The sequence below is a fragment of the Apaloderma vittatum genome, unplaced genomic scaffold (genome assembly GCF_000703405.1).
Source record: "Apaloderma vittatum isolate BGI_N311 unplaced genomic scaffold, ASM70340v1 scaffold21482, whole genome shotgun sequence".
NCBI lineage: Eukaryota > Metazoa > Chordata > Aves > Trogoniformes > Trogonidae > Apaloderma > Apaloderma vittatum.
In genome coordinates, this window is record NW_009705507.1 from 465 (window position 1) to 10,154 (window position 9,690).

Sequence of the window (9,690 nt, forward strand, 5' to 3'; positions counted from 1 at the left end):
AAAGCTACGATATTGGATTTGTCCTGCAACAACCTCATTTCCTTGCCGGTAAGGTGCTGAAGAGCTTTTGTGGGGGTGAATCCGCTGGGAAATAGTTAGAAAAGATCACTAGCGCTTTGGGAAAGGTTCACCAGGATGTTCATCAGCACTTTCCTCAGCCTGGGGTGGCTGAATGACTCTGCTGTCAGTGACGGGTCGGTGGTTTTGGCAGAGGCAGAAAGAGGAAAGGGTTGTGCTGCGTGAAGATTGCGGTGTTTTCCGGTCAGAGGATCTCCACGTGAATACAGACCATTTTCGTCAGCCGTGGAGACACGGTTTTGTTTCTGTTGTGTTGCCATACATCACCTTGTCAGTCTCTCTGTCTTAACTGTCCCACTGTTCCCCACTTCCATCTTCCGAGGCAAAAGAAGAGAGTGATATTTCCTTCCTCAGTTCTCTAGTAGCTGAAGGACTTATGGCTTGTGTAAGGTTCAGGGCATCTCCACAAAGCCTTCACTGAGGTTCCTCCATAAAGATGCTGACAAGTGTTTTCTGGGTTTTGTTTGTTGTTTGGGTTTCAGTCAGACTTCTGCAGTTTGATGCATCTGGTGAAACTGGATCTGAGTAAGAATCGCCTTCAACAGCTGCCCTTGGACTTTGGCTGCCTGGTCAATCTGCAGCACCTGGACCTTCTGAACAACCGTTTAGTCACCCTGCCAGTCAGCTTTGCACAGCTCAAGGTAAAACTGTTTGCTGAGCAGTTACGTAAAGCTTTGGGATGCAGCCCAGGGTCTTGTGATCCTTCTCAAGTTGATTTCTCTGGTAAAGCATCCATCCTGCTGACTACCCATTCCAGAATTCAGCTGGCTTTGCACCACAGCTCAGTGGAAATTCATTCATGTCTATTGAAAACGCCTCTGCTCAAGGTCTCTGCTTGTCTTCCGTCCCCATTTCATTTATGTGAAAACTAAATAGTTCTTGTTTTCTGCGTTGAATCTTTTAAATTAATTGCAAAACTAGTGTGCTCTTACAGCCTGCCCTTTATCGTTCCTTTCTCTAGAACCTGAAGTGGCTGGATCTGAAGGACAATCCCCTGGACCCTGTCCTGGCCAAAGTAGCGGGAGACTGTCTGGATGAGAAGCAGTGTAAACAGGCTGCTGTCAAGGTAAGGAATCTCCTTTTATTCTTTCTTTTTCCTTACTTGGCATTCAGTGGTGGTTCTTCCACTTTTTGCTTACCAAGCTGGAAAGCAGCTGCTGCAGCAGTTTGAAGTTTCTTCAGCAGTTGAAGCGCAGGTTTGTTGCACTGACTTCACTGCTTCTGTGCCTGTAAAGAGCAAACACTGTGCTGAACAGGATTCTCTTCCATTGGTGGAGTCAAGAGGGGACTCAATGCTGGTTGCCAAGAAAGTAGAAGCATAATCAGAGTAATCATAAGTAATCCCTGTCTAGGGTTATAGTCCAGAGTACAAAAATCTTTGGAGAAGTTCTGGCAAAATATAAGCTCACGTAAATATAAGTGTGTTCTGTGATCCTCTGTATCAACCAGCACCAGTTTGCCACGTTTGTTTTAATGGAAAGATTTGTTTCTTAACCGCAAAAATTCATGTGGAAAGTTGCGAGCTCTCTCTTCAGAGCCGTAGCTGGGGGAGGGTAACTGAGGCTGGTGGTGAGCCCAGCTGAGTGTCCCCAGCTGTGCTCCAGCTGTTCTGCTTTGACCTGATTGTGCAACAACAAGCATTCTGCAAAGACCTCAGGTTGTTTTCTTGGACCTTGAAGGTGCTGCAGCACATGAAGGCGATCCAGTCTGAGCAGGATCGACAACGGCAACGGAAGCTCCAGGCGGAGCGAGGTAAGCACAGAAAGCCCTCACGTGCTGTCTGCTGAGAAGTGTCCTTGAGCTCTCACACCCAAAACATACCGATTGCCATCTAAAAAATACTTGTAACTATCAAAATCCCGAGGACTCTGGGAGTAGTGGGGTAGAAGGGCCGGAAGGGGTAAAGATAGTGGGGGATAGCTATGTGATTTCTTGCCTGAGAAATAGTTAGATCTCTAGATGGAATGCACCATTAGCTACCTGTAAAAAATACAAAAGAAGAGCACAGGATTTCTTTTAAGGGAAGCCTAATTCTGAGGGAGCAAAATGCAAGGTATGTAATATTAAAAAAAAAACAAGAAAAAGAGGATAGTTATTTGACTGGTTTCCTCATTCCAATTGGGAACAGATAAGCAGGTAATAAGGTAGAAGGCAATGACAACCATTTACATAAAAGCAAAAAAACTTCCTATTAATCCCTAGAAATGGAGAAGAAGCGTGAAGCAGAGCAGCGAGCAAAGGAGGCTCAAGAGAGGGAACTGAGGAAGCGAGAGAAGGCAGAAGAAAAGGAGCGCAGAAGACGGGAGTATGATGCTCAGAAGGCTGCAAAACAGGAGGTGGAAAAGAAAACTAAAAAAGAAACCATGCAGACCCGAAGTAAGTAGTAACCATTTTGGTTGAGATTGCATCAGATTTCATCTTCATCACATATTTGATGCTGCCAGATTTGCTTTTAGGTAGCCCAGGTACTGGGAGATGGTGGGTGGGGAAGAGAACCTGTAGGACTTCTTGTAAGCTTGACTGCTGTGCTCTTTTCTCTTTCATTTGGGTTCCCGATGAACTGCTGAGCTACAAGATTCAGAAAGTTCTTTAACTGTTCCTAAGGAGAACTTTCCTCCATTCATTTCTTTTTTAAGAACTGTATGTGCAAAACCAGATCTTATACCACAAAGAGGTGCTTAAACCTTCACTGCTGCCCACAAAACTGAAGGTGAAACTTTTCACCCTGAGTGGGTAGATCCCACGTATCTGTTTATTAATCAAAGTGATGAAAATCCATGGCAAAACACAGCTGCAGCACAGGCTAAAGTGTCTTACCTGAACAGCTCATTTCTGAATGTAGACTGTTAAAAATATTTAATTCTTCACATCCTCTGTCTTGTAAACATTCTCATTACAGAGCCCGCCTCCAGTTCTCGTGCCCCTCAGCCACCGCGCCACAAGCACTCCTGGTCACGCTCAGTGCTGCGGGTCCTTCTTTTCGCACTGTTGTGTGTCCTCTGTGCTTTGGCCGCCTGCAAGCTGACGGAGCTGCAACATCAACCCCTGTGCGTCAGCGTGAACACTCTCTACGAGGACGTGATAGCTGCCCTGCAAAACCACAAAACCCTGCAAAATATGCTACAACAGAACTCGCAGCAGTGATCGTCCTGGACGGGCGCTTGCTTCGTCAGCATCTCCCTCCACCATCTACGCAGCCAGAATTCCTATGGAATTGTGTTCTGACAAAACTGCTTTTAATCAGGCAGCATTGGTTCGCTGGTCCACTCCACACAGAGCAGTTATTGTTCAGTCATCTTTGCTGTGCATGTTTCGCAGTTGGCCTGTAACCCCCATTCTTTGCCCATGTTAACCTAACTTGTTAACACCTCTTACCTCCAAGGGATGTTTCCCTAGGTTGAGAGATACAGAAAACTGCCAGTCTCTAGGAGTGGAAAAAACCAGCCCTTTGCGTTATCTAGGTAGCTGTAGCTCTATCCCGGAGGTGGAAGGTTTTTAATACATATCCATTCCCTGCTCTCATTTCTTCCCGTGCTAAAATTGGTGATGTGGCTGTATGGGAATAATACATTAAGGCCTACTCCAGGACCAATTACAGGTGTGTAGGATGGCTGTGCAGCCGTGTGTTGGAGCGAAGAAGCTGATACACTATTGAAAGGAGATGGAAATTTTCAATACAACAGTTTTCGCAGCAATTTGTCTGAACTGGCTGTTTATGTTGCTAATGCAGTTTTAATTTTAATTAGGTCTTTTAGAAACAACCATTTCCAAGTATATACAGTAATGATTTCTGGCTACCTTTATTTTAACGACCTACTGCTGACAAAGCGGCTATGGCTTAGGAAGGGCTTCTGGCTCTTCCACTGGCTGGTTTTGTGTCTGTCCCAGACCCTCGGACAGACAGCGGACAAGCCGAGCGAGTGCCTATTGCTGGGTGCAGGCTGCAGCGGTGGCCTGCAGCACTGGGTGGCACTGCGGCAGTGTCACCAGCCCAGGCAGGCGGGGTAAGGACGGCTCCTTGGGACTGTTGGGCAGGCTGGAAGGTTTGGTGGTTTGCACCTAGAGAGGAAAACTCGCCTATGCAAAGGCCTGTGAATTATTTATAGTTTCCTTACAGAGAAAGGCAAACAGCAGTTTGTTATATCCTGAAGGGCTTTGTGACTACTAAAACAAAGTGTACACATAATGCTGTCAAGTGCAGGTTGCAGAGAGTACCCATGCTACAGACTACTGGCCATCCTGTGTTAGTCAGCAGAATTGCTCCCTCTCTTCTAATACTGGGGATTATTGCTGGTCAGAGCAGTGCCGTGAGGAAATAACCTGCAGCATTTCATACTGAGGTCATCATCAAAGCAGTAACCTAACGATAAGACTGTGGCTCCCTGAGCACCACGCAGGAAAAAGCAACAGATAAAAGGAAGGGCTGTCTCTGACTCAGCAATACATTTCCAAGCCTCTCTGAAGCAGCTTTAGGCTTTGCTTTTGGTATCTTAACTCATCACATTCTTCAAAAGGTCCTTGATTACTATCCAAAAAGGTTCGGAAAAAAACAACAAACAACGTTCAAAGCTACAGTTCCTCTCTGCATGAGGCTGCTGCTTTGCCATCTAGGAGAGTGCTGCTTAAGTTTGCAAATGCCAGGCTAATAAGATTTATCAATTCAGGTTCAGAAGCGCGGCACTGGCCAGGCAAGGGCTTCTGATGAACGCCTGGAGCTAGCACAGCGGGCGCGTGGTTTTCCATTCGAGGCAGCCTCGTTCCAAAAGGTAACTTCCACACATCAAATGCAGTTTGATTCTCTCTCGGCACTCATCTCAGTAAGTGCTGCTGTCGTGAAAGACCTCACCTGTCCTTGTGTGCACACAAGTGCTAATGGCTTTGTGGACAGGCGAGCATGTTCCCCAATCTAATTAAAAGAAAGCTTTTTCTGACAACTGTTTAGACCTCATAATTCCAGCACATATAATCAGATTTCAAGACCCTCTGTAGATTAAGCCGTCTGGAGACTGAATCAGGGCAGTCTAAATTTATATCTGAAAATTAGTCTTACTCATTCCCATCTGCCACAGCGGAAAATCCTGAGTTTATTTTGTGAGGCCAAGTTCTTCCACCTCACTCAAGCAGGTGCTGGGGGAGGGCAGCACCACATTTCTTTAGCATGAGGATTGTTCACGCTGGAGAGAGAAGGTAACTACTTGCAGCACAAAGTATTCCTTCAACAGATGACATACCTGTCTATAGTCAAGATGGTGTGTTAAGAAGCAAAGATTATTATTATTCAAAATTATTTATTTACTAGGAAGACAAATAAAAGGAACTCTCAGTATTAAAAGCCATGTCAACTCACGCTCTCATGGAAGATGTTGACCATGTTTTAAGTCTTTAAACTGAGATCAGTAACTCTGTTATTTATGCACTTCTTCCCAGAAGAAAACCAAATAGTCAAACCAGGGAAATAGTACTACTTCATTCCACGGGGCTAGCCAGTTTAATCCAAACAGAGATCAGGATCGTGGGAAGTCATCTGCAGGTAAATTCGTCGGGAGAGTTCTGGTCCGATCCGCCGGGAGGTGGCTGTCACACCGTCACCACGGTGCACAGGGATGTTAGCCAGCATGTTTTCCTTCTCGTGCTCCGAAGAGCATCTGCTGTAGGCCTAAAAGCGACCCAAAGGAACAATGATGTGCATCCATTGCTCAAAGCTCTGCACCCGTGACTGCTCTACCCTTTCACGAGCCTCACTCATTTTTCAGCTGGTCTCTCCAGAGCTCATGTGCGAGCTCAGGGGCTGTGCAGGACCACTACCGCTCCCTCCGCAGTCTGCAAAGCCAAAGCTGGGGTGCCAAGGAATCAGTTCCTTCACCACCTTACTCAAGAGCTCGTACAGAATCGTGTCAAATTTAATACCAGTTAAATGATTTCCTCCACTCCTTACCCCAGCTGGCTGTTTGCACACAGTACTCAGTATTCCCGAGGCATCCTTACCTGGATCAGAAGCTGAGGAGAAGGGTACGCAGACACAATAGCCTCAGCCATCTCACGGCTGACCCGGTTAAATTGTTGTATCTGCCTCTTCCAAACTTCCAAGAGACCCTTTCCAGAACTATCCACCTTCACCCCTCCACACCATTGCTTCTCCAAGTAGAAAGAGAACCCTGTATTCTCTCGTGCTCGCCTAGGGACAACAAAGAATGGAAAAACAAATGAGACAATGAGGCTATGACGAAAATCCCAGCCCTACCAGAGAGCCTTTTCTCATTCTGTGCTGTTATAGACACTATTGGCATCAAAGAAAATGCTAAAAGTTTGACCCCATTTGCTTTACACGCATTACAAATTTCCTTGTTTAAGACCCAGATTTTCTATTGAAATACAGTTCTGTAGTTGGGAGCAATCTTGACACAAACCAATGTGCGTAAAGAACGGTAAATAAGAATTTGCTTTCTGACTGTCAACCATAATAAAACACAGACGTGTCACTTTTAACAGCATCTTGTCTCTTCCCGTGGCTGAGATGTAAAACACAACAGCTGCTGTGGCAGGAACGCTAGGATTGTGCGAGACTGAACACGATGGCTTTCTTGGCTATTGCTGTGCAACATGCTGCTGCCCTTCCTCATCGATGGAAGCAGCTAAATGGTTCATTCTCAGTAACATCTCTGTTGGTTACGTACCGAAGAAGAAAAACTGGTGCTCTAAGAGCCCAACCCTACTTGTATTCCCTTCCCACTCCTAAAATCAGGCTGAGAACAAGAGCTTTACTTGATGTCAAATGAGACTCTAATGTGAAACCAGGGTCTGTCCTCACCCCTCCCTAGGCAGGACCTCAGTTTCCAAAAACCAACCCTGTGCTGAAGGAGCTGCATTAGCAGCTGCTCTGTCACCTGCTCCTTTAAAACTATTACATTATAGTGAACTCCAGTGCAGCTGCACCCCCACGTTCCCTCCCTGCAACTGCAAGTGCATCCTCTCCAAAGCAGGTACAACCAAGCCTGATGCGCTTACTCACTTGAACGGTGCTTCAGCTACAGCTTTTGAGAACATAGTGACATATTCTCCGAGCTCTTCCCAACTGTCAAAAAAGCTGACTTGGACTCGTTTGCTCAGCTGGAGATCCACCAAGGCCTGTAAACATCATGGGAAACAACAGATGGAAAAGCTAAGCTTCTCACATCAAACTCCACTCGTCTGAAACAAAAAAGATCCTAATGTCTTGCTATCGGAGAAGGATATTGACTCTCTCCAGTTTTTGGAAACAGTTCATTTAAGGCACTGAAGGACTTAAGCAGCCTGTCTCCGGCCGGTTAATATCAGTTTAGTACCCTCTCAGGTGCCACAGCTCCTCAGCACCAGGCTCTTGTTACACACAGGCCACCTGGCCAGAGCAGGTGTCGGGCTCTGCCAGCAGGCCACGAAGGGCGAGAGATGCCAAACAAGACAGCCAGCAGAATCGAGGTGAACGGGACACGTCGGTCCATGGAAGAGCAAGTACGTACCTGACCCATGGGGAACAGACCCCAAAGAGCTCTGCCCACAGACACACGGACTAACGAAGGATGAATCCCCTCACACAGGAATGTGTGTGATTGGGTGAAACGTTCAAACAACGGCAGAAAACAAGAGATGATAGCTGCACGCCTGTTTTAAAGGTACTTACTTCCTCCACGTTCATTCTGGTTATCTCCAGGCCAGAATCCTTAACTCTCTTTTTTCTTTGTTTTCTCTGTTCCTCTTCTTGGTTTCCAATCACAGCTGGCTCTCGCAGTCTCTTTTTTGACCGACTTCTGAGAGACCAAAGAAGAGTAAAGTAAGCCTGGGAGTTCATGCTCTTCCCCAGGTATCTCCCATTAGTCCCGGTGCTGACAGGCTGGGCGGACCTTTGCTTCTGTTTCTATATAACAAATAGTGGAGCAATTCTGGGTGGGTTGGAAAAACTCTTCTGCTCCAGTCCTTTCTAGAAGGAATCAATGTAAACACCCAGGGCATATATCAAGGCCAGAGACAACATAAAAACATTCGGAGGGAAAAAAAATGTTTAACCTGAAATAATTTTCTACTCCAGCTAATGCCAGTGCCAGAATTTTCCCAGGCATTTTCTCCATCACACGAGCTGCATAGCTCTGTAGGGTCTCCTTCTGTCCCTCTGTACAGCCCTTGGCCTCCTGCAAAGATCAACAGAGAAAAAGGAGTTAAACCATTCCGATGTACACATGCAAACACAGCAACCTATGGGTCTGATTATGCAGTTGGGTCTACGGATGAAAAAACGTGTTCACGTAGCTCTTCAGGGGCACGCAGGCAATATTTGATGCGTATAAAATCATGGCAGAAATAATCCCACTTGATCTGACAAGGTTACCTCTTAAAAAAAATCTGTGAAAAGTTGTAATTAGGAAAGAAAGCTTATAAGTTTGCGCTATACAACCCTGGTGGTTTAAATCCATTAACGGCTTCCAAAACCAGATTTCTGTTTTACTGAAACCATGTGTTCATCCCATATCAAAACCTTCCTGCCATGAAACGGGACGACAAACACCACCCTTACAGCAAGGCATGTTTGAGAGCACAAAAGCCATAAGCAGTCTCACTTGTTTATAGTTGTGAACCATGGACAAAAATTCCTCCAAGCGAAGCAGAACCAGGACATTTGGTTCTTCTGTCCATTCATCTACTTCTTCCACCTGTTCAGATATGAAAACAAACAGCCAGACCAACAGTCTGTTTATAATTCGTTCAAACCGGTGCTCCCACTCAAGACCTCTGAGGCAGGGAGAAGTTTAGAGAGCGCTTACTTGGGTTGCTAAACACAATTACTAACAGGTGCAAATAACAGAAAGAAAAGGGCGAGAACATCGAGATTTTGCTCGCACACCTGAGGTGATACAGTCTTTCTCCTCCAGGTGATGCTGCAGGGAACAGCCTGATTCTCAACCACACAGGAATAATTTGCAGCTTGCAAAGCCTTGAGGATCTCTGCACCACCTTCCATCTGTAAAAGAACTGAAATTGGTGCGTGGGTCAGGCCTCCACAGAGAGGAGACAAAACAGTCGATGTAAGGCAGATGCAGGCTGTGAGGACAAGTACCTGGATCTAGCACCACAGTTATGTATTTCTGGCACTCTCCTGGTCGCTGAGCTTTCAGCGCCTTGGCAAGGGCCCTCTTCCTCTCTTTTTCCTCCTCCTGCTGCCTCCTCCGCGCTTCTCGTTCCTTCCTCCTCTGCCACGCAGCCTGGCAGGTCGCCCCCTTCTCCTTCTGACTGGATTTTGACTTCTTGGGAGCGAGGGGTGTTTCTGGGCTTGCTCCGCTTACCAGGGGCCTATGAGGCTGGTCTGCAGAGTCAGACCGACCGTCTGGCGGCGGGTTTCCAACAGGACTTGTGCCATTTCGGCTGACACAAAACGCGCCTCCGGACGACACCAGGTCTCTCCGCGTCCTTCCTCCGACAGGGACCAACAGGTGGCCACCAACACCAAGATCAACTCGCCCTGATGCATCCCCACCACCCGGCTGGGGGGGCTGAAAACTCGCCGCACTTTTCGCTTCCACCCTCCTCTTCAACCTCTCAAACAGAGGGATAACCTCCACCACATCCTCCTCCTCCTCTTCGCTC

General features: G+C 46.7%; 2 protein-coding genes across 2 annotated transcripts in view; one reads left to right on the forward strand and one right to left on the reverse strand.

The window, feature by feature from the left end:
* Window positions 1-3,435, forward strand: part of LRRC59 (leucine rich repeat containing 59) — a gene marked incomplete at its 5' end in the record, with an annotated part of 3,895 nt that extends 460 nt beyond the window's left edge. Inside the window, 6 exons of the mRNA XM_009865448.1 lie at window positions 1-48; window positions 561-719; window positions 1,040-1,144; window positions 1,758-1,830; window positions 2,281-2,454; window positions 2,978-3,435. The exon at window positions 1-48 is cut by the window's left edge and continues 4 nt beyond it. Coding sequence (XP_009863750.1) covers window positions 1-48; window positions 561-719; window positions 1,040-1,144; window positions 1,758-1,830; window positions 2,281-2,454; window positions 2,978-3,222 — 804 coding nt within the window. The remainder of the gene's footprint in view (window positions 49-560; window positions 720-1,039; window positions 1,145-1,757; window positions 1,831-2,280; window positions 2,455-2,977) is intronic.
* A 2,131-nt stretch (window positions 3,436-5,566) lies between these two features.
* Window positions 5,567-9,463, reverse strand: EME1 (essential meiotic structure-specific endonuclease 1). Its single transcript, XM_009865449.1, has 9 exons — window positions 9,428-9,463; window positions 9,164-9,350; window positions 8,951-9,078; window positions 8,667-8,759; window positions 8,120-8,240; window positions 7,736-7,872; window positions 7,088-7,203; window positions 6,064-6,253; window positions 5,567-5,734 (listed from the first exon to the last, which is right to left on the reverse strand). The coding sequence occupies exons 1-9, from the start codon at window positions 9,461-9,463 to the stop codon at window positions 5,567-5,569; spliced, it is 1,176 nt and encodes a 391-aa protein (XP_009863751.1).
* Between the last annotated feature and the right edge of the window lie 227 nt (window positions 9,464-9,690).

Excerpts from the sequence above, each read along its gene's own strand:
- EME1 (XM_009865449.1), bottom strand. The coding sequence starts at position 9,463 with ATGGCACAAGTCCTGTTGGAAACCCGCCGCCAGACG. Across the intron at positions 9,351-9,427 it reads TGGAAACCCGCCGCCAGACG|AAGTCAAAATCCAGTCAGAA; the intron begins GTCGGTCTGACT and ends CTCGCTCCCAAG. Across the intron at positions 8,760-8,950 it reads GAAAGACTGTATCACCTCAG|GTGGAAGAAGTAGATGAATG; the intron begins GTGTGCGAGCAA and ends ATATCTGAACAG.